At 38.6% G+C, this 24,716-nt stretch overlaps 1 protein-coding gene across 6 annotated transcripts in view; it reads right to left on the bottom strand.

Moving 5' to 3' along the window:
* Positions 1–24,716, bottom strand: part of COL14A1 (collagen type XIV alpha 1 chain) — a 267,412-nt gene that overhangs the window by 91,322 nt on the left and 151,374 nt on the right. For all 6 annotated transcript variants that reach the window (XM_073794695.1, XM_019932069.3, XM_019932070.3 and 3 more), the window contains 6 exons: positions 19,430–19,576; positions 15,315–15,371; positions 4,760–4,899; positions 1,761–1,884; positions 1,426–1,569; positions 79–243 (listed from right to left, as the gene is read on the bottom strand). In XM_073794695.1, coding sequence (XP_073650796.1) covers positions 79–243; positions 1,426–1,569; positions 1,761–1,884; positions 4,760–4,899; positions 15,315–15,371; positions 19,430–19,576 — 777 coding nt within the window. The remainder of the gene's footprint in view (positions 1–78; positions 244–1,425; positions 1,570–1,760; positions 1,885–4,759; positions 4,900–15,314; positions 15,372–19,429; positions 19,577–24,716) is intronic.

Below are 24,716 nucleotides of genomic sequence, written 5' to 3'. Positions count from 1 at the left end.
CAGGATGGTATTCATTATTTAACTGGTATAAATATCTCAGCATTTAAGCAATGTAAGTGCAAATTCCAAAGAACTAACTTGCTGACGCGGTTTCACAGACAAAAGTAATCAATTCATCTTCAATTTTCTTAAAGGCGTCAAAGTCATCCACAAAGAAGACATGCCGGGCGCTGGGCTTACTGCCAATGCTAACCAACTCTGAGTAATCTGCATCAGCCACGCCGACTGCAAAAATGCTGTAGCCTGTGGTAAAAGGGGAACAGATTTCTGATGACTTTAAATCGCAGCAAAAACAAACAATGCAATATGAGACACGTCCAAATATTTAAAACATGTTTATTTAGGAGGGCCAGTGGGGGTGGATAATGCACTCTTTACAGTTCTTCAGAATTCTGCATGCACATAATTTACTCTATGATAATTAACCCATCATCCCCTAAAGAAAGTTTCCACTTTTTTTATTTATTTATTTTTTTTCACAGTACGCGGGCCTCTCACTGTTGTGGCCTCTCCCGTTGCGGAGCACAGGCTCCGGACGCGCAGGCTCAGTGGCCACGGCTCACGGGCCCAGCCGCTCTGTGGCATGTGGGATCTTCCCCAACAGGGGCACGAACCTGTGTCCCCTGCATCGGCAGGCAGACTCTCAACCACTGCGCCACCAGGGAAGCCCCGAAAGTTTCCACTTTAAAGAAGCTTAAGAGAGTCAGTGTTTGAGACAAAATAGTTACCATTTGAGTAACATCTTTATTTTTGCATATTTTTAATAATGATTTTAGTATTTATGGGAAAAAGTGCAATTGAAACAAAAAAAGTTTTGGGTTTTTTTGGTTTTGTTTTGTTTCATTTTCAGAAGTAGAAACTGAGATATTACAGGCTTAGAAGCCTGAGGTGGGTCACAGTTCAATGCTTGGCAAATACATACTAAGCTAGTCTTTGCTCATACAGATCTTATAGAATGCAATCTTCACATTTTGTGTTCTCCATTTTACAAGTGTGGAGGCTGAGGCTGAGGAGTTTCTGTGATCAGTTTCCCTCCCCTGGTCCTTTTCATAGTATTGCACTTAATTTTCTTTCTTTTCCTTTTTTTTCTTTTTGACCACACAGCATGACAGGGATCAAACCTGTGCCCCCTGCAGTGGAAGCATGGAATCTTAAACAAATGGATCGCCAAGGAAGTCCTATAGTGCACTTAATTGATGGAGTTGCTTATATAGGGCATCCTGTATGTAACAAAAGTACTGGAGAAAATACAGCAAAATCATAGGTTTGTAACCTGGAAACTTTTAAAAATCACATTGTCCAGTTAATACTAAGAAAGATTTAGAAACACTTTAGTCATGCTGATGTAGCCTATAAATGTCTATACAGAAAACAAGGCTAACGGTATTATTGGTAGCCACTGTTGCTTATCTGTGTAAAACTTACCATCTGATTGCATCTCCCTGGAGATTTTGCTCACATCATCTTGTGATCTTCCATCAGTTATAACCACGATGACCTTTGGGATGCCTCTTCTGGTTCCTGACTCTGCAGTAAACAAGCTATCTCGGACATGCTTAATTGCTTTTCCTGAAACAAAGGAAGGCAACAATTCAATTTCATTTCCTCTCTTGCTAGAGATGGAAGAGTGGGAATGAAGTTCTTAAGTCAATGAAAAACCTATTTTTAAAAAAATCTATATTACTATGCTTCAAAGAGAAGTCATTTCAGTAATTAGTAATAATTATTTCGGGTCTTACCTGGGCTTCTTGTGGTCTTACCTGTTTTTGTATTTCCTCCTTTGTACGAGATATGTTTAATTGCATCAAGAACAGTCTCTTTGGTTTTGTAAGAGTTAAGTTTAAATTCTGTCCTGGGGTCATCAGTGAACTGGACCATTGCAACCTAGAGAGAGAAGGTGTGTTCATTTTTATGTATATTGTAGACTTCCTCTCTGCCAGAGAGCACACACTATAGAATGATTACAACTACAGTTTTTTTTAAATTAATTAATTTATTTATATTTTTAATTTTTGGCTGTGTTGGGTCTTTGTTGCTGCATGCAGGCTTTCTCTAGTTGCGGTGAGCGGGGGCTTCTCTTTGTTATGGTGTGTGGGCTTCTCACTGCAGTGGCTTCTCTTATTGCGGAGCATGGGCTCTAGGCACGTGGGCTTCAGTTGTTGTGGCTTGAGGGCTCTAGAGCGCAGGCTCAGTAGTTGTGGCACACAGGCTTAGTTGCTCTGTGATACGTGGGATCTTCCCAGACCAGGGCTCAAACCCGTGTCCCCTGCATTGGCAGGTGGATTCTTAACCACTGCACCACCAGGAAGTCCTACAACTACAGTTTTAATTTCTTTTTTAACCCAGTCCACAATTTCCTTGGTTTAAACCACACAAGTTACATACCAAATCTGACGACGTCTTAACAAAGTACTTTTCAGGAAGTACTTTATTTTAAAAATCTCTCCCTAAAGCATGAAGACCTTTTGCCATCTCATTTGACAGATGGGAAAATGGCAGCCTAGATCTTCTAACTTGACAAAGTTCAGAGAAACAATTGAAGTTGGACTATTTCCAAGGATTTCTTTATGAAACAAACCTATGAAATAATTACTACTATTCTACCATTTTACAGATCAGGAAACTGAGGGATAGAAAGCCAAGTAATGTACCCAAGATTACCAGAGTAGCCACTGGCAGAACCAACAGCTGAAGCCAGGTAATTCTACTTTAAAATCTGTGTTCTGAATCACTGCAGTATAAACCATCCTGGCTTCATTTCCTACAATTTGCTTCTATTCCTGTGCAACTTTGGGGACATTTTAAATTTATTATATTTTTTGTTTGTTTTTCAGAATTATGAAAGGGCTTCTTTTTGGCTTTGTGAGCCTTCAATTTCTACCAGCCTATCAAGGTCTATTGCAAATGTCATCATCTTTAGGAAACCTCTATTCAAAACAAATTTCGCCCTCCCTGAAATGCCTGAGCATTTTATCTATTCTTCTCTTCTGGTTCCCCTTACATCCAAGTTTTCTCGGCCATTCTTCCAAGACATATTTTCAATCTGTTCACTTTAGTGCATCTCACTGCTACCACCCTAGCCCAGGCCTCCATCATCTCTGTGTTGGACCATGACACCAGCATCCCAGGTGGTCTCTCCACTTCCACTCTCACCTTTATTAGTACTCACACTCCACGAAGCAGTCAGAATGATCATTTTTAAAAAGCATATCAGGGGCTTCCCTGGTGGCGCAGTGGTTGAGAGTCTGCCTGCCGATGCAGGAGACACGGGTTCGTGCCCTGGTCTGGGAAGATCCCACATGCCGCGGAGCGGCTGGGCCCGTGAGCCATGGCCGCTGAGCCTGCGCGTCCGGAGCCTGTGCTCCGCAACGGGAGAGGCCACAACAGTGAGAGGCCCGCGTACCGCAAAAAAAAAAAAAAAAAAAAAAAAAAAAGCATATCAGATCTTCTCTCCTTAAAACTTCCCAGTGGCTTCCCAGTGTATTTAGGATGATACCCAACTTCTTCAGTGGGTCATAAGACTCAAGGTGATCTAGCTCTGTCTACTTCTTCCACCTCTTCTTCTCCCCCCAGCCCTCCCACATGCTCCTCCATTATGTTCCAGCCCCAAGTTTTAGCACCTGAAGCCTCAAAACTCATTCTTGACTTAGGCCCTCTGCAATTACTACTTTCCCTGTCTGGAAATTCTACTTTCAAATCTTCTCAGCATCATTCACATCTCAGTTCAGACGTCACCTCCTCAAAGAAGACTCTGTGGATCACTCAGCTTAAAACAAACTTTGGTAAATTTAAATCTCAGGTCGAAAGCTCGCATCCCTACCTTGTGAATTTATTTGTTTGCCAATTTGTATCTGTCTCTCATCCTCCTCCTCTCCCTACCTTTAAGAATATGAGCGGGCTTCCCTGGTGGTGCAGTGGTTAAGAATCCGCCTGCCAATGCAGGGGACACAGGTTCGAGCCCTGGTCCAGGAAGATCCCACATGACGCGGAGCCCGTGCGCCACAACTACTGAGCCTGTGCTCTAGAGCCTGTGAGCCACAACTACTGAGCCCCCGTGCCTCAACTACTGAAGCCCGCATGCCTAGAGCCGGTACTCCACAACAAGAGAAGCCACTGCAATGAGAAGCCCGCGCACCACAACAAAGAGTAGCCCCCGCTCGACACAACTAGAGAAAGCCTGCACAGCAACGAAGACCCAACTCAGCCAAAAATAAATAAATAAATAAATAAAATATACTATCGTCTTGAGATTTAAAAAAAAAAAAGAATATGAGCAACATGAAATTAGGGACATGTCTGTCATACCCATTATGACAGTACTGTACCTAACCAAAATAAGTTCTCAATAAATATTTGGTGAATGAATAAATTAGTTTTCTATGTTCTACTTGTTCTGTAGTAATTTGTGATGATGACCTCTCTCTTTCAAGATTTTAACATCCTCGAGGGCAAAGAAAACATTGGATGTTCCTTTAGAGAGATACTCTGTCCTAGTATATAGAAGACACATCTGCTGACATGGTCATTCTAACCTGTCTTAGTTTGCTGAACTCAAGCGCTTTTAAGGATTAGCCTCTTCTCAAGCTCTGTCACACACCAGTAAGCTGCTTCTAAACTCAGACTTGTCTATACTCTCATTTAGGGTTGGATCCAATCAGGATAGTTCTTTACCCATATTCCCTGACAAGTAGCCATAATAAGAGCTTGGAATAATTTTTTCATGCATAGAATGAATTAATGATTGATCTATCAGCCTTACTTGAGTTCCATCTGCACCTATCTTGTCCAGAGCTCCAACAGTGCTATACAGGAAGTTAATGATCTTATTGAAATTTTCATCACCAATACTCCAGGATCCATCCACCATAAACACCAGGTCGGCTTTGGCAGCTTTACATACTGGAGACCAAGAATTAATTTTGAATCAGGGAAAAGGGGAAAACACAGTAGTTATGACACCAACAAAGCAGATAATGGTTTCCCTCTGGTAGCTACAGCCCGAAGGAAAGATATACATCTTACTCCAACCTCTTGCTCATGACCATCATGGCTCTCCTACACCCAAGTTTCCTAGTCATGACAAAGAAGCTTCAATCAAATGTGTGGAATTAAAGAGAAAAAAATCTACCAATCTCAGCCCCAAAGAACAGAAATGGGAAGAATGAAAAGTGTAGAACTAAAGTGATTTAGAGACAGAAGCATCAGCAAACACTCTAGTGCCTACTGATTAGAAGGAAATCCAAGCTACCACTCTGTGCACCCTGCCCTCTGCTGATTGAATTAACAATGTGAGAGAGATTCAGCTTCCGGGAGGAAGGCATACCACACAATGGAAGCAGATTAATCTAAAACTTGATATGCATTTGGACGGAGGCCATAAGCAAACTTTAATTCCAGCCTTGCTCAGAAATCCTGTCTATGCCCTTCTGACACCCAGTGATGCATATCAAGAAATGCACATTATGCCAGCTCAGGGAAACTTTTATCAGCAGGTAATACTGATATCAATGTTGAAAAACAGGCAAAAATCACATTAACAAAAACCTATTCCACTGAAAGCATTTTTTAATAGTCTTGTATCACGTGCTGTTTCAGATTATCTATGCCTCTCTTCCCCTTCATTAGTGTAGACCACGGTGGTTAACTCTGTTTTATGATGAAACAAACAATTTAGTCTTTAATAATCTGAACCTTTTTATCTTAGGCCATTTGCACACAAATATTCTGTGAGCTAATGTACCTTTCACCTTTCTTTAGAAAAAAAAATTTACTTGACTTTTATTTTATTAAGTGGAACTTTATTCCCTTAAAGCTATTTACGATGTAAAATAAATCATCTCTGAGTTAGTACTCGAGGGACAATAAGGATTTGGTGAGGTTGTTCTCATGAGTTCCACGATGTATAACATTTTACATATTTATGGTTTGAATTTGAAGCTGAAGGGGACCACAAGATCTATAATTATAGCTTACAAAAGAAAACCAGGTGTTCTGTTTTCAAGGAAAGACAAAATCTAGATTAGGTTTTACCTTCGAAATGAGAGCAAAATCTATTTGGAAACATACTAAAATTGAACAACTTACTTAATACAACAAAGAAAAAAAAGAATATACATCAAAATACAGGAAGGAATTACGCCTGGAATATGAAATTGTGTTTTTAATTTTCTTCTGTGTACTCTTTTCTGTTTCTTTTTAAACATCTTTATTGGAGTATAATTGCTTTACAATGGTGTGTTAGTTTCTGCTTTATAACAAAGTGAATCAGCTATACATATGAATATATCCCCATATCTCCTCCCCCTGGCATCTGCCTCCCACCCTCCCTATCCCACCCCTCTAGGTGGTCACAAAGCACCAAGCTGATCTCCCTGTGCTACACGGCTGCTTCCCACTAGCTATCTATTTTACATTTGGTAGTATATATAAGTCCGTGCCACACTCTCACTTCATACCACCTTACCCTTCCCCCTCCCCATGTCCTCAAGGCCATTCTCTACGTCTGCGTCTTTATTCCTGTCTTGAGCCTAGGTTCTTCAGAACCAATTTTCTTTTTTTAGATTCCATATATATGGGTTAGCATATGATATTTATTCTTCTCTTTCTGACTTACTTAACTCTGTATGACAGACTCTAGGTCCATCCACCTCACTAAAAATAACTCAATTTCATTTCTTCTTAAGGCTGAGAAATATTCCATTGTATATATGTGCCACATCTTCTTTATACATTCATCTGCTGATGGACACTTAGGTTGCTTCCATGCCCTGGCTATTGTAAACAGAGCTGCAAAGAACATTGTGGTACATGAGGAAATTTGAATTATGGTTTTCTCAGGATATATGCCCAGTAGTGGGATTGCTGGGTCATATGGTAGTTCTACTTTTAGTTTTTTAAGGAATCTCCATACTGTTCTCCATAGTAGCTGTATCAATTTACATTCCCACCAACAGTGCAGGAGGGTTCCCTTTTCTCCACACCCTCTCCAGCATTTATTGTTTGTAGAGTTTTTGATGATGGCCATTCTGACTGGTGTCAGGTGATACCGCATTGTAGTTTTGATGTGCATTTCTCTAATGATTATTGATGTTGAGCATCCTTTCATGTGTTTGTTGGCAATCTGTATATCTTCTTTGAGAAATGTCTATTTAGGTCTTCTGCCCATTTTTGGATTGGGTTGTTTGTTTTTTTGATATTGAGCTGCATGAGCTGCTTGTAAATTTTGGAGATTCATCCTTTGTCTGATGATTCATTTGCAAATATTTTCTCCCATTCTGAGAGTTGTCTTTTCGTCTTGTTTATGGTTTCCTTTGCTGTGCAAAAGCTTTTAAGTTTCATTAGGTCCCATTTGTTTATTTTTGTTTTTATTTCCATTTCTCTAGGAGGTGGGTCAAAAAGAATCTTGCTGTGATTTACATCACAGAGTGTTCTGCCTTTGTTTTCTTCTAACAGTTTTATAGTGTTTGGCCTTATATTTAGGTCTTTAATCCACTGTGAGTTTATTTTTGTGTATGGTGTTAGGGAGTCTTCTAACTTCATTGTTTTACATGTAGGTGTCCAGTTTTCTGAGCACCACTTACTGAAGAGGCTGTCTTTTCTCCATTGTATATTCTTGCCTCCTTTATCAAAAATAATGTGACCATATGTGCACGGGTTTATCTCTGGCCTTTCTATCCTGTTCCATTGATCTATATTTCTGTTTTTGGCCAGTACCGTACTGTCTTGATTACTGTAGCTTTGTAGTAGAGTCTGAAGTCTGGGAGCCTGATTCCTCCAACTCTGTTTTTCTTTCTCAAGATTGCTTTGGCTATTCGGGGTCTTTTGTGTTTCCGTACAAATTGTGAAATTTTTTGTTCTAGTTCTGTGAAAAATGCCACTGGTAGTTTGATAGGTATTGCATGCAATCTGTAGATTGCTTTGGGTAGTAGAGGCATTTTTACAATGTTGATTCTTCCAGTCCAAGAACATGGTATATCTCTCTATCCGTTTGTACCATCTTTAATTTCTTTCATCAGTGTCTTATAGTTTTCTACATACAGGTTTTTGTCTCCTTGGGTAGGTTTATTCCTAGGTATTTTATTCTTTTTGTTGCAGTGGTAAATGGGAGTGTTTCCTTAATTTCTCTTTCAGATTTTTCATCATTAGTGTATAGGAATGCAAGAGATTTCTGTGCATTAATTTTGTATCCTGCTACTTTACCAAATTCATTGATTAGCTCTGGTAGTTTTCTGGTAGCAGCTTTAGGATTCTCTATGTATAGCATCATGTCATCTGCAAACAGCGGCAGCTTTACTTCTTCTTTTCTGATTTGGATTCCTTTTATTTCTTTTTCTTCTCTGATTGCTGTGACTCAAACTTCCAAAAATATGTTGAATAATAGTGGAGAGGGTGGACAACCTTGTCTTGTTCCTGATCTTAGAGGAAATGGTTTCAGTTTTTCACCACTGAGGACAATGTTGGCTGTGGGTTTGTCATATACGGCCTTTATTATGTTGAGGTAAGCTCCCGCTATGCCTACTTTCTGGAGGGTTTTTATCATAAATGGGAGTTGAATTTTGATGAAAGCTTTTTCTGCATCTACTGAGATGATCATATGGTTTCTCTCCTTTAATTTGTTAATATGGTTTATCACATTGATTGATTTCCTTATATTGAAGAGTTCCTGCATTCCTGGATTAAACCCCACTTGATCATGGTGTATGTGCTGTTGGATTCTGTTTGCTAGTATTTTGCTGAGGATTTTTGCAGCTATGTTCATCAGTGATATTGGCCTGTAGTTTTCTTTCTTTGTGACATCTTTGTCTGGTTTTGGCATCAGGGTGATGGTGCCCTTGTCGAATGAGTTTGGAAATGCTCTTCCCTCTGCTATATTTTGGAAGAGATTGGGAAGGATAGGTGATAGCTCTTCTCTAAATGTTTGATAGAATTCGCCTATGAAGCCATCTGGTCCTGGGCTTTTGTTTGTTGGAAGATTTTTAATCACAGTTTCAATTTCACTGCTTGTGATTGCTCTGTTTATATTTTCTATTTCTTCCTGGTTCAGTCTCAGAAGGTTCTGCTTTTCTGAGAATTTTCCATTTCTTCCAGGTTGTCCATTTTATTGGCATAGAGTTGTTTATAGTAATCTCTCATGATCCTTTGTACTTCTGCAGTGTCAGTTGTTACTTCTCCGTTTTCATTTGTAATTCTGTTGATTTGAGTCTTCTCCCTTTTTTTCTTGATGAGTCTGGCTAATGGTTTATCAATTTTGTTTATCTTCTCAAAAAAACAGCTTTTAGTTTTATTGATCTTTGCTATTGTTTCCTTCATTTCTTTTTCATTTATTTCTGATCTGATCTTTATGATTTCTCTCCTTCTGCTAACTTTGGGGGTTTTTTGTTCTTCTTTCTCTAACTGCTTTACTTGTAAGGTTAGGTTGTTTATTTGAGATGTTTCTTGAGGTAGGATTTTATTGCTGTAAACTTACCTCAGAACTATTTTGCGGCATCCCATAGGTTTTGGGGTGTCGTGATTTCATTGTCCTTTGTTTCTAGGTGTTTTTTTTATTTCTTGTTTGATTTCTTCAGTGATCTCTTGCTTATTCAGTAGTATATTGTTTAGCCTCCATGTGTTTGTATTTTTAACAGATTATTTTCCTGTAATTGATACCCAGCCTCACAGCATTGTGGTCAGAAAAGATACTTGATATGATTTCAAGTTTCTTAAATTTACCAAGGCTTGATTTGTGACCCAAGATATGATCTATCATGGAGAATGTTCCATGAGCACTTGAGAAGAAAGTGTATTCTGTTGTTTTGGGATGGAATGTGAGAATGGAATATCCTATAAATATCAGTTAAGTCCATCTTGTTTTATGTATCATTTAATGCTTCTGTTTCCTTATTTATTTTCATTTTGGATTATCTGTCCATTGGTGAAAGTGGGGTGTTTAAGTCCCCTACTATTATTGTTACTGTCAATTTCCCCTTTTACGGCGGTTAGCATTTGCCTTATGTATTGAGGTGATCCTGTGTTGGGTGCATAAATACTTACTATTGTTTTATTTTCGACTTGGATTGATCCCTTGATCATTATGTATTTTCCTTCCTTTTCTCTTGTAATAGTTTTTTTTTAAAAGTCTATTTTGTCTGATATGAGAATTGTCACTCCAGCTTTCTCTTGATTCCCATTTGCATGGAACATCTTTTTCCATCCCCTCACTTTCAGTCTGTATGTGTCCCTAGGTCTGAGGTGGCTCTCTTGTAGACAGATATACAGGTCTTGTTTGTGTTTCTATTCAGCCAGTCTATGTCTTGTGGTTGGAGCATTTAATCCATTTATGTTTAAGGTAATTATTGATATGTATATTCCTATTACCATTTTCTTAATTGTTTTGGGTTTGTTTTTGTAGGTCTTTTCCTTCTCTTGTGTTTCCTGCCTAGAGAAGTTCCTTTAGCATTTGTAGTAAAGCTGGTTTGGTGGTGCTGAATTATCTTAGCTTTTGCTTATCTGTAAAGGTTTTAATTTCTCCGTTGAATCTGAATGAGATCCTTGCTGGGTAGAGTAATCTTGGCTGTAGGTTTTTCCCTTTCATCACTTTAAATATCTCCTGCCATTCCCTCTGGCTTGCAGAGTTTCTGCTGAAATATTAGCCGTTAACCTTATAGGGATTCCCTTGTATGTTACTTGTTGTTTTTCCCTTGCTGCTTTTAATATTTTTTCTTTGTATTTAATTTTTGATAGTTTGATTAATATGTGTCTTGGCATGTTTCTTCTTGGATTTATCCTGTATGGGACTCTCTGTGCTTCCTGGACTTGATTAACTATTTCCTTTCCCATATTAGGGAAGTTTTGAACTATAGTCTCTTCAAATATTTTCTCAGTCCCTTTCTGTTCTCTTCTTCTTCTGGGACCCCTATAATTCGAATGTTGGTGTGTTTAATTTTGTCCCAGAGGTCTCTGAGATTGTCCTCAGTTCTTTTCATTCTTTTTTCTTTATTCTGCTCTGCAGTAGTTATTTCCACTATTTTATCTTTCAGGTCACTTATCCGTTCTTCTGCCTCAGTTATTCTGTTATTGATCCCTTCTAGAGAATTTTTAATTTCATTTATTGTGTTGTTCATCATTGTTTGTTTTCTCTTTAGTTCTTGTAGGTCCTTGTGAAATGTTTCTTGTATTTTCTCTATTCTATTTCCAAGATTTTGGATCATCTTTACTATCATTGTTCTGAATTCTTTTTCAGGTAGACTGTCTATTTTCTCTTCATTTATTAGGTCTGGTGGGTTTTTACCTGCTCCTTCATCTGCTGTTAGTTTTTCCATCTTCTCATTTTGCTTAACTTACTGTGTTTGGGGTCTCCTTTTCTCAGGCTGTAGGTTCGTAGTTCCCATTGTTTTTGCTGTCTGTCCCCAGTGGTTAAAGTTGGTTCAGTGGGTTCTGTAGGCTTCCTGGTGGAGGGGACTAGTGCCTGTGTTCTGGTGGATGAGGTTGGATCTTGTTTTTCTGTTGGGCAGGTCCACGTCTGGTGGTGTGTTTTGGCATGTCTGTGGCCTTATTATGATTTTAGGCAGCCTCTCTGCTAATGGGTGTGGTTGTGTTCCTGTTTTGCTAGTTGTTTGCATAGGGTGTCCAGAATTGTAGCTTGCTGTCCGTTGAAGGGAGCTGGGTCTTAGTGTTGAGATGGAGATCTCTGGGAGAGCTTTCTCCATTTGATATTATGTGGAGTTGGGAGGTCTCTGGTGGATCAATGTCCTCCACTCAGGTTTCCTACCTCAGAGGCACAGGCTTGACACCTGGCCAGAGCATCAAGATCCTGTCAGCCACACGGCTCAGAAGAAAAGGGAGAAAAAAACAATAAAATAAAATAAAATAAAGTTATTTAAATAAAAATCAAAAAGTATTAAACAAAAAAGAAAGAAGCGAGCAACCAAACCAAAAAACAAATCCACCAATGACAACAAGTGCTAAAAAGTATACTAAAAAACAAAACAAACAAAACAAAAAAACCAGACAAAACCCTAGGACAAATGGTATAAGCAATGCTATACAGACAAAATCACAGAAAGAAGTATACACATACACACTCACAAAAAGGGAAAAAGGAAAAAATCTATACTTATTGTTTTTAAAAAAAAAGGAAGAGAGCTACCAAATCAATAAAAAAAAATCTACCAGAGATAATAAACTCTAAATACAAACCAAAGTTAAACAGAAAACTAGAAACAAATTAGATGCAGAAAGCAAACCCCAAGTCTACAGTTGCTCCCATAGTTCACCGCTGCAATTTTGGGATGACTCATTGACTATTCAGGTATTCCAGAGACGCAGAGTACATCAAGTTCATCGTGGAGATTTAATCTGTTGCTCCTGAGGCTGCTGGGAGAGATTTCCCTTTCTCTTCTTTGTTTGCACAGCTCCCAGTGTTCAGCTTTGGATTTGGCCCCACTTCTGTGTGTAGGTCTCCTGAGGGCGTCTGTTCCCTTTTGGGAAATCTGGGAACAGATTTCCCAGATTTCTGGGAATCTGGGAGGCCTTCTGCCAGCATTCAGTAGGTGTTCTGTAGGAGTTGTTCCACATGTAGATGTATTTCTGATGTATTTGTGGGGAGGAAGTTGATCTCCACATCTTATTCCTCTGCCATCTTGAAGGTCTGTCTTCATAAGTCCCACTTTGTAGGAGAGCACCACTTTTCTCCAATTCTATAAAATCTTCAACAGTGATGAAAATATAGTCCACTCCAGGAACCTCACCCTCCTTATGTGGCCCTGTGGTGCCTAGAGCTCTGTTCAAAGGAAGCAGAGAAGCCACACGTCTTCTCCCACATTTCCATGGTCCTCATCAGTGTCTTCTCAAACCACCTGTACTGATCCAACCCATTCTCAGATCATAGAATTCTCTTGATAGAAGTAGTCCCCACTGAGCTTTGATTTTTTTCAGCCTGGATGTCCAGAATTTTTTTTCTTTAAGCCAGACACAGTAACACAAAACTGCCACTGAGGCTTTTTTTTTTCCCCTCCTCTCAAATATGAAGCCTGCAGCACTTCTCTCTCTCTCTCTCTCCCTCTCCCTCTCCCCTCTCTGGCTTACACTCTCTCCCTCGGTTTCTCTTTCCTCAACCCCCACCAGCAACCTCATTCTCTTTTCTGTTTCTTAATGTTTGTTTAATAAATACTCAATATCACTTGAATAATAAAAATTTACAAGCTTTTAAATTAAATACAGCCAGGACAAATAGAAACTAAGATGAATAATGCATTAAAGTTGCAGAAGCCCCACTCTCTAAAACCATCATGATGAAAACTACAGGAAAAATGTTCCTACATTGTCAATCCTCACCCTCATAGACCCTTCCAAATCACATGTCTACCATGAGCATTCATGAATGTTGACTGCATGACACTCATGTTCTGCTATAAATAAAAATATTCTGACTTCAGAGAGTCCTGTAATATCTGTATCAGAAATGTCTGATAAATTCATCAATTAGGATTCTGTTTCCAGTTCCAATAGTGAAAGTCATCATAAATAGTTAGACTAGCAAAAGCTAGATATGAAGATGGAAGAAGAAAGAGTCTGGCATTCCAGGTAGAACCAATAGCATTAAAAGATGCAGGATAGCATAAGGCATGTATGCAGAACCCGGAGTTATACAATTGTGCTGTTAACTAATATAGTCTGGGACATGATACCACAACATAGGTTGATCATTGAAGACTTTGCCTGGTATGCTAGGAAGGATGTTGAGCTTTATTTTTGTACAGTTTCTCATTACCTCTTTGTTTCCTTGATCCTTACACTCTCCAGCATCAGACCCCTCTGACTATGCTCCTGTCCCTTGCAGGACATTTGGTCCTGTCCAAAACGTTGATAAGACATTTGGTCTACACCAACAGGTTCTTCAAATTTGATCCTATCCAAAATGTTACGAGCATATTTGGCCCATGCCAAATTGTTTTGGACAGGACCAAATATTAAGGAACTTTTGGCATGGACCATATGTCTGCTAACACTCTGAAAGGTGGGAACAACTTATTTTTCATTGTATCTCTGGTACGTAATAGGTACTTTAAAATGCATGGTAAATGGAAGAAGTCTTCCAAAACAACCTTCCAACTATGTGTTCTAGCTTTATCTTCTCCTGCCCTAATCCCTTCTCCCCATTTCACCAAGGTTATCTTTCTTAAACATAGATTTCTGCAGGTCACCCTCCCTTCATAAAACTCCTCATGGCATACCATGTCCTGTAGGATAAAGCACAGCCTCCTTATTCAGGCACACAAACCACTTCATAACTCTATCTTCACCTTTCTCTATGGGTCACACTAAAGTGCTTATGGTTCCCCAAACACATTACGTGCTTAGATCACTCCATGACTTCGAGTGCTTGTCTCTCCATTATTTACTTGTAAAACTCATTCTTCAAAATGTAAATCTAATTCCTCCTCCTCCTTTACAGGTAATTAACCTGCAGCAGCATTAACTCTTCTCATTTCTGGGCTACCATAGTATAATCTCCACTTTTTAACTCATTTCCTTGGCTGGTAATGACCTAGGCAAATACCTATCTCTCTTGTAATACTGAAAATAAGCAGAGAGCAGTAATCATAGATTGTTATTGTATTCCAAGTACCTGGCATAAGAGCTTTGAGAATGAATAGTAGGGTTAATAAATGTTCATTAATGGAATAAAAAAATTAATGATCACTACTGTGTTTGAAAGGTTTTTAGAAAGTTACCTTAATGGCTCAAGTAAGAGGTGATGAGAAACTCTTGTGATGAAGATAGAAAGAAACAACTGGGAGAGACATTTGGAGGTAAGCTGGAACACTGCTACCCTTGTCTACAGAATTATAAACTACATTCTCACTCATAAATTATGTAACTACTCTTCCTTGGTAAACATGTACTACTCTATTTTTGATGAAATAAATATGAAGAAATTCTGTTAGAAAATTTATTCTGTGTGTACAGAGTCTATATTAGATGATTTTCTGTTGAATATATTTGACATATACACTGCATAAAGTTAAAGTGTACAACATATTAAGTTGATACATTTATATATTGTAATATTGTTGATATAGTGACATTTAGCATCTCTATCGCATCACATAATTATAGTAAAATATTGCTGCCTCTATTCGTTACACTGCATATTAGATCTCTGTGTCTTATTTACTACTCATTGCAAAGTTGTACCCCATAAGGGTTTGATAAGCATTTGTATTAAGGAGAAAATATCTTCCATTAATACCTTGGTTTTTAAATGAACAAGCAAACAATACCAACAGAAATCCAAAACCTAAAATCACATCATGATTGTATAATTCTTTTACCTTCTTTTGCTGGTGGAATAGTTGGAGGAAAAGTAGGTGGCCGAGTAGGAAGTGATTCTGTAAAGGAGAGGGAGAAACAACATCAATTAAGCATCTCATCTGTGGTGAAGAGAGGGAGGTCACGGAGTCATAATTCTTCAGGGGACTCAGTGATTTTGACAACTGTCTTCTTTGAGAATTTAGTGAATTTAGTACCCACTACAAATCAGCCAAAGCCTGTGCAAACTGGTTCCAACCATCCCCTCAACATCAGACTGAAGGCTTGAAATGTCATTTTGCCACAATTCAGTTTACCCAGTGGGAGTCAATGCAATCAAACTGTCAACTACAAAGTGGTTTTAATGCTGATTTAAGGCTGAAACCCTGCCAACCTATTTCAGATTAGTCTCTGGTTGCTTTCACACATATAATAAACTTTATTTCCATTCTGCCTAAGGATTGACCATCAATCCATGTTCAATAGCACTTTCTCCCTTTTGACCCTGCATCCCCAGGATGTGGTCGCCAAGGGAGTCTGATTTACTCTCTACTACATTCAGACCGTGTCTGGGAAACTTTCAGTTTTGAGATCAAAATGGCAGGACCTTGGGAGGCTATGGTGTGTCCTGATCAGTTTAACCTGGATGATGAGGGATGAGAAATCTGTGTAATACGTGGAGGTGTGGTTTGGTTAAAGGTCACAGATATAGTCACATCAGAGCAGTGACTTTCTTACCAATTCACATGTTAAAGCACCAGGAAGCTATGGCGTCATTAGGTAAACATCCTAATATTATTTTTTTATATTTTTTTTTATTCTTATTTGACGCTAAAGACTTAAGAAAAATTGAGAAAATTATTTTTATTATTCCAGTTTAATATGAGGGAAAACCCTCAACGAATCATAGTCATTCACACAGACGAATGTCTAGCCTCTGCAGACAGTAAGCGCCAACTAGCTGGAAGGATTTGAGCTCAAGCAGACTGTTTGCTGGGAACGTTGTAAAAGGAATTCCTTCACTGCCAGGAAGGTTGGAAGAGACAAATTTTAAGGTCTCTTCCAATTCTAGGAGCCAATAAAATAATATTATTTGAGTAAAGTGATTCAACATTTAAAGGAATGAGGTATATTACTGATATGGAAAAATGGAAAAGCGTTTGAGATTAATCCTTACGTGAAATGAAGCAGAAAACCATGGTATGATCCCATCTGTGAAAAAATCCTATTTAACTGATAAATATAATATTGATTTATCTATACACGTCTATATGGTTACACACACACACACACACACACACACACACACACACACACAAACAGGTAACAGGTAGAATTTCTTGAAGGAGACCAAGCTGGTACAAATGGGTATTTCTGGGAAGAAAGAATGAGGAAAGCGGGAAGGTGACAACACAATATATACCTTCTGTTGCATTATTACAGATATAGAATATCACTTTTTTTTTTTAAAGGCAATTTTTTGGAAACTAAAAAGTTTCAAAAGTAAAAACATTTCAGACATTTTAATATTAAAACTAGGACTGCAAAACTTTTTTGAAAGCACCATAAAATCCTTCTAGAGTCAGATGTATTTATCTTAAAATTTGTGGAAGCATTGGGTCATCTTTACAATGGTGCATTTTCTTTGATGTGAAAAACTGAGACATATCCTAACTTTAGTCAATAAATCAAGAACAAAATCAGTGAGTGGTTCTGGAAGCCAGATCAATATGTTTGGTCAGAACATCTGGCCTAAGAGTCTCTTGGGTAAGAAGAACCACAGTGAACTGGGAACATGTGTTTATATTCTGTGTGGCACACAGATGGTCCCTGCGTTCAAGTCTGTGAGAAGCTGTCACATAGAAGAGGGAACAGTCTCAATCTGCATTTGCTTCAGAAGGTTGAACTACAGCCAGTGGGTAGAAGCTATAAGATGACACATGTCCCCAACAGAAGGAAAACATTTACACCAAACACAGCTTTCCAAAATAACCCTGGACTGGTAGTTAACAGTTGTGAGGTTAAGGTTAGGGGAATTTGAAGGAGACCACAGTCCCCAAACTCAAACAGTTTTAGAGGTCAGGCAAGTAATGAGTGGGAGCAAAGAACACAGCCTAAACATTAAGGAATAACAAACTTAAGAGCACATAACGCTGTCTAAAAGAGACAGCAGTTACTGAGTTTCTGTAGATTTAGCAGCATGAGGATTTGTGTGCCCTGTCTTGTCAGATCTTTCGAATTTTCAAGAATACTTTAAAACTTAAAAAAAAAATAGCCCAGAGAAAAACATAGCTGACAGTGAGATCTAACCCCATGGCCATCAGTTTGTGACTTCCAGGAAGACAGCAACGGTGATAACAAAAGTACTTGTTCAATAAGATACAGGTTGAGAAGTTCCTCAGCAGGCTCTTTTCATTGGATCTTTACCACCACCAAAGGAGGTAAGAGAGTAGGTATTTAATTTTATTGGTAAGCAAAAAGCAGCTCAGAGATGTTAAACTGCCCAAGGCCACAATGCTAAAAAGGACCCCAACCAAGCCTATTGGACTCTAAATCTCATGCACTACCAGGCCTCTAATAAATTTAAATTATATAATCCTCTATCCATAAAACAAATTCTAATGAGCAATCAAAAGCAACAAACAACTGATGTATTCTCCAGTGTGGATAAACCTCAAAAACATGCTAAGTGAAAGACGTCAGATGCAAAAGACTACATATTACATATTTCCATTTCTATGAAATGTCTAGAAATGTACAAGAAAACAAAGTAGACTGCCTGGGGCAGACAGTAGGAAAGAAGACTCACTGGGGATGAGCTTGAAAGCTCTCTGGATTGATGGGAATGTCCTAACATTGGATGGTAGTGATGGCTGCACCACCTTTTACATGTACCAAAGATCACTGAATTGTATGCTTAAAATGGGTAAATTTTATGGAATGTAAACTATACCTCAAAAATACATGTGTCCTGTAAACTGTTGAATATTTCACTGTTATGAAATAAAGTCTCTGTGTTGGAAAGTAGACGATTCCATTAACTATACTTTCACCTTATCTGTTGGAAGATTATATATTGATGATGATTTCTTTCTGCATGTTCAGAGCAACTGAAAGGCCTATATACACGGGTAGTAGAACTTTCTAAACATCAAATGCATGATAGAGGGGCTACGAAGAAAGCCCATCACCCACCACCTATTCCGATACCAATCTTTGGGGATTTCAAGTTTAAGTTCAAGATACTGAGTTGGGGACACACATATGTCCCCTGGAATTCACTACCATTCAAACCATTTTAATGTTTGTGGCCTCTAGGTCTGGAATCCTTGATTAAAAGGATACCAAGAAGTGGACATACCAAGAAGCTGATACCCTCCTTGCTGTTTAGAACATGTAAAAAGTGCCTTGTTTTCATTTTATAGTTTGCCTTTCCCTTCAGTGCATCAGATTTCCAGCCAGCTTGGAAAAAGAGCGAGAGCCTCTTAAGTAGGCAAGTCTAGGGTCAGCCAGTTGGAACGTCTTGGCTCCATTCCCACCCTCATGGCTGTAGTAATGTGCCATTGTTTTAATGTCGGGACCCAGTCCTTACACTTCATTTCACACTCCACATTCCACAGATGTTCCTAATGGAAATAGATCACAATATAGGTCATTGTTTCAAGCACTTTGCCATCCTATGGCCTTATAGTCCCTGTGACAACATATGGAGGATGGAAAAAAACCATACAGATGACATTAGTGGGCCACAAGCAGGGAATTCTGGGATTGAATAAGACACACAAAATTGTATTACAGATATTCCCACACAGCAATGGCTAATATTTTTCTAAATGGAATAAGATTTTTGAACCAAACAGGACGCCTAAAATACCATTTGTTCATGAAGACAGGGATCAGGAGAGAACACACTTGACTTACGTGTTGTTTTTTTTTTTTTTCCCGGTACGCGGGCCACTGCTGTGGCCTCCCCCGTTGCGGAGCACAGGCTCCGGATGCGCAGGCTCAGCTGCCATGGCTCACGGTCCCAGCTGCTCCACGGCATGTGGGATCCTCCCGGACCAGGGCATGAACCCGTGTCCCCTGCATCGGCAGGTGGACTCTCAACCACTGCACCACCAGGGAAGCCCTGACTTACGTGTTTTTTCCGTTATGCTCACACTGGGTCCCTCAATCTCGTGGAGCTTTGTGTAAACACTGATTTTATATTCTGAATCTGGCTGAAGTCCATAGAAGCAATGTCTGTTTGTCCCTCCACCCAGAGTGGATTCTTGCTTTTGTGTATCTATAATAAAAACAAAACAAAACATACATGAACAAAACATACATACATGAACTTTTTTTAAAAACAGCCATCAGTAGATGATTTGCTTCTAAAATGCTTAATACGCATGGCCTATTCAGATAACTCCAGAATGAATTAAACCTGTTTGAGGGGGTGTATCTTTTTTTTAAAGAGTTAACATTTCCACTGTTTTTTTTACATAATTGAAACTCACATTTTGTATGTTTAGAAATGAGACTGACTAGTAAAAGGCTGCTGAGGTCAATCCTTTAACAAATGGAGAACTGTTCATGTTTATAATTATATGTACACATCTTAATTGACCTTTTGAACAGGTGTCAAGGTGAGTATATTTATATATATATATTTATTTATATAATTCTAAAAATTAGAATTCCCTTTTATTCAATATGATTCTTCAGAACACAGTCGAACAATTAAAACTTGACATAAAAAGATACATCCTTTTGGCCCCATACAACTTATTACCATACAATAGGATGCCCTTCTTGCCAATGGCCTAAAGATATAAGTATGGAGTTAGAAATTGTCGGGTGTTAAGCAGGTCTCATGCCTGTGGGCTAAGAAGTGGGCTTCCAGGGTCTCAGAAGGTTCATCTATGGGTCCAGGCGGTTTGCATAGTTGCCACAAATGCAGGCGAGAGCTTGGAACAGCACTAGGACAGCCAGGGTGTCCCCGGACTGTCCAATTCATACCTCTCAGTCTTGATTTTTCACTGACACTCAGGATTTCTTTCGATAGCAAAGGAGACTGCTAGGAAGCTAGGAGGAGGCTCTCCAAATTCCTTGGATTCACTTTAAAGATCCTTTTTTATTCTTTTAAAATCATAATTGAGGAAATAGGACATGGCGCTTAAGTGGCTTACGACCATAAATCATCCCATACATCTTGGTCTCCCAACTCCTGGTTCCGATATTCTTTTTGTTCTACCAAGGAGACATGCCACACACAGCCATTTCCACTGCCACCTTCTCTGTCCTGGCTCTACCATGGCAGAGGCATGTCAAAGAATTTAGGAGGCCTGATTAACTGTTGGCTAATTTCTTCATTCCCATATCCACAGCAAAATTTCTTTGCCTTCTTAGAAGAATTAGTGCTTGCCCTCAGGTTTGGAGAGTGGGAGAAGTTGGATTAATTATATTAGTCACTTCCTGAGAGCTCACTATGGTACCTGGTTCAGTGCTTGGTATTTAATGATAAAAATAAGAGCAAAGGTAGTAATGGCCAACATTTAGTGAGTACGTACCACGTACTGGGCACTATTCTTAGGATTTTATGTGTATTAATTCATTGGATCCTTACAATATTTATAATTATCCCCAATTTAAAGACAAGAAACTGAAGGCTAGGAAAGTTAGTAGCTTACCCAAGTCCATACACTAAGTAGCAGAAGTGAAATGTAAATTCAGAACTTGAAGCCCAGTCTCAGAGGATGTTGCTTTAATTTCCATTAATATATCATAAAATAATATAAGTTAAATATACAATTTTTTTCAAAATGAAAGAGTTGGACAGCTGCTGAGTACATATGAAATTAGTAAGCATGATAGTAGGGAGATCACATGAGTCCTCGTGGCTCAGGGCTTTATAGCTCCATTGGACACAGCTGCCTACCTTGGTGGATTCCATTACTGAAGAATTTAAAATTGGTATTTCTCGTAGGCATAGAGTGTTTATTTATTTATTTTTTAACCATTATTTATTTTTTATAAATAAACCATGGATAACTGGTTAAGAAGAAGAATCCCTGCTACCATGAAAAAAACTACCATGCAAATTTCCCTCTAGATTGATTTTCATCTGATCCACAAATTGCATGCTAGTCAAAGCCTTATATAGTTTTATTTCTAGGAATTTAAAAACCAGTGTTTAAAAACTACATTGATTAAATATTATACATATTTCTGAGAACTCCTGCAAAATGTTATAGTTTATTAAATATGAAAATATAGAAAATATTTAAAAATACCAGTTGCAGGGAACTATATTCAATATTTTGTAATAACCTATATGGGAAAAGAATCTGAAAAAGAACATATAAACATATGTATATATGTGTGTATACATATGTATACACACATATATATAAATGAATCACTTTGCTGTACACCTGAAACTAACACAACAGTATAAATCAACTATACTTCAATAAAAAATAAATAAATTTTTAAAAAGAGCAAAAAAAATTGCTTTTTTAAGCATAAAACACGAAAATGCTAAAAAGTGATTTTGGTCTATTTTGAAAGTATAATACCTAGTAAATTTCAATCCATATCTCAAATACATATATGAACAAAAATATATTTATTATAACATACATGTCAGAACAAACATGATATATGTCATTTAAAATTTTGTCTATGGGCAAATCCTGATTTTTTTAAATATAATGAAATTAAGGCCATTTGTTGAAAGCAATTTGAAATGTATTTTTATAATTGTGAATATTAAAGAGTTTCAAAAGTGAACATAATGTAATCTCTAGTAATATATTTATGTGGAATGACTTAAGGTCTACTTCAATATTTTATCATATATTATTCAAAATAATGAAATACAAAAATTGTTAAGGTGTTTGTGAGATTATGTACTGCTGTGAAAGGAGTTTAATAGTAAGAAAGTATTAGTAAAGCCTGCCCTCTGCTTTGCTGATGTCCAAGTTCAGTCTGTGGTTCCCAGGCTCAGAACCCCATAATAGCTGCTTCTTTCTGACCATTAACCACTCTTTGGAGCCTCCTGCAAGCTTCTGTGAGCCACCTGTAATACAAACATTTCCCAAATCCATGCATAGATCATCTTTATCTATCTCCACAAAAGCTTCCAGGACTCTCCAGGAATCAATCCTAGAAATGCACTTTTCTGTCATTTCCTCTATTTCTCATGAATACCCATGTCACAGACCCTTGACAATAGAATATAAATGGGCTTCACTACTACTACAAAACCAAAAACAAAAAATCTACAAATCATTGGAAAACTGGAACAGATACAGGAAAATTAATGGGAAACAGTATCAGTTTGATCCCAGTGCTAATGAAGGGTTACATGAATGGGGATGCATCCATGTTGCTTTTGGCATGTGTGATTCAGGTCTAATGGCTTTGCCTTAAAGAAAAACATTTAACGCAATCAAATGATGATTAATTTCCTCAACACCTTGTGCCAAAAGCCAGGAGTTAAATTTATTTTTTTGGAATGGGGGAAAAAATCTGTCATTGTGCATTCATTCTTATGAAGCAAGGCTAAATACATTCTCTGAGTTACTGTCATAGTGATCATCATGACACCAAATTGACTCCCCAAAATGTCCTATGAGTGGTTACTGAGATCCACAAGCAAGTAATATCCAGGATCCAGGATAGTCAGCTGGAATTTGATGATATATGTTTCCACTCTCCAGGTCTTTCAAATACCCTGACCCCCAAGCATAATATCACTGCTTCAAAAAAAGTTTAATCTTGAGAATAGGTTTTTGTTTCATATGATCATTTTGGGGGGGATCTGTTCCCTGATAAGGTAAGCTCTCCACTATGCTGCAATTCTCTATTCTTGTTAATGGATGACACAGCAAAATTGACATTTTGGTACCTAAAGATAGAAGACAAGTTGAGCATCCTTTGAAACGTAAAAAAATCAGGCTAAAAAGAAAGTCACCAAGTTAATGCGATTAGGGAGGGAATACAGTATCGTGGTCCATGTGGTGTATAAATACATGAACTTGAAGGGAAAAACTACATCCATCCTCGGGTGTCACTTCAACTCAGAAACAGCTGGACAGAGAGACAGAACTCTTGAGCATCTGCAGAACAAACGGAGGTTCTCATGGGGTCCTGAATTATTCAAAACCACCCCAAAGTCTCTGACTTTGGTCTGTCCTACGATTAACCAAAAGCCTACAATTTAATTTGGAAAGTGGATGACTGACTCAAAAGCAGATCTGAATTCAGTCTCTCTTAAGAGGACTTGATTCTTTTGGTAACCTTTCTTTTTCTCCTTATTGGCAATTAAAAAATGTCAAGGGCTTCCCTGGTGGCGCAGTGGTTGAGAGTCCGCCTGCCGATGCAGGGGACACGGGTTCGTGCCCCAGTCCGGGAAAATCCCACATGCGCGGAGCGGCTGGGCCCATGAGCCATGGCGGCTGAGCCTGCGCGTCCGGAGCCTGTGCCCCGCAACGCGAGAGGCCATAGCGAGAGGCCATAGCAGTGAGAAGTCCTTGTACCGCAAAAAAAAAAAAAAAAAAAGTCAAAATATTTACACGGGTAGAGGACAGCTGTTGTTTTTGCCTGTCTTGCATCTAATCTTTCTTTCTTTGAATCCATTCCTCCCTGCTCTGAGTTTTTTTGATTTGGAAAGGACTGAATAAGAACACCCACCTCCCCTTCCAGACACAGGGCTGGGAAGTAACCAGGTTTCACCCATAATTTTATTTCATGCCCTTGAACTGAATGACAGATTTAGGAGCATGTGACCCCAAACCAGGCCAATACAACTCAGTTCCTGGACTTTTGTAGGAATAATTGAGAAAGAGGAGTTCTCTTTTCAGTAAAACTATTAAGCTGGAAGCTAGGAGTATGTAATTTGGATTAGACTGGGGCCAACTCACAATCTGGCTGAGAACGAAGGCAGAGGAGAGCAGAGCAGAAGCATGGAGCAAGGCTTCATCTCGATGAAACTGTTTGAACACCTAGATTTAGACATGCCTAAAGCCAGATACTGTTGAACTTCTCAGTATGTTAGCCAAGAAATTGACCCTTTCACTTAAGTCCCTTTTATTCGTGTTTCTACCATTCCCAAACAAAACAAGCAAACCTGAATGATACGGCCTTGCTGCTTTATTCACAAAACCTTGGAAATTTACAGGTATTACCTCAGGTGAAAGCCTCAAAAGAAGTCATTTAGGAGAAACTGAAGCCCAGAGAAGCAAGTTGACCAGCAGCTGTGGTCAGAGCAGACGCAAACCCACCGACTTCACCTCAGGATAAAAGTGCACTGATCAGACCATGGGAAATACACACACACACACACACACACACTGAGAAAACTACCTGTCAAACAGTAGGAGTTTAGCAGAGACATTCATAAACAAGCCAGCCTGGGATGAGGCTTTCCTCCATCACAT

This window comes from Tursiops truncatus, chromosome 17 (assembly GCF_011762595.2).
Source record: "Tursiops truncatus isolate mTurTru1 chromosome 17, mTurTru1.mat.Y, whole genome shotgun sequence".
NCBI lineage: Eukaryota > Metazoa > Chordata > Mammalia > Artiodactyla > Delphinidae > Tursiops > Tursiops truncatus.
This window is presented reverse-complemented; position numbering and strand designations above follow the sequence as displayed.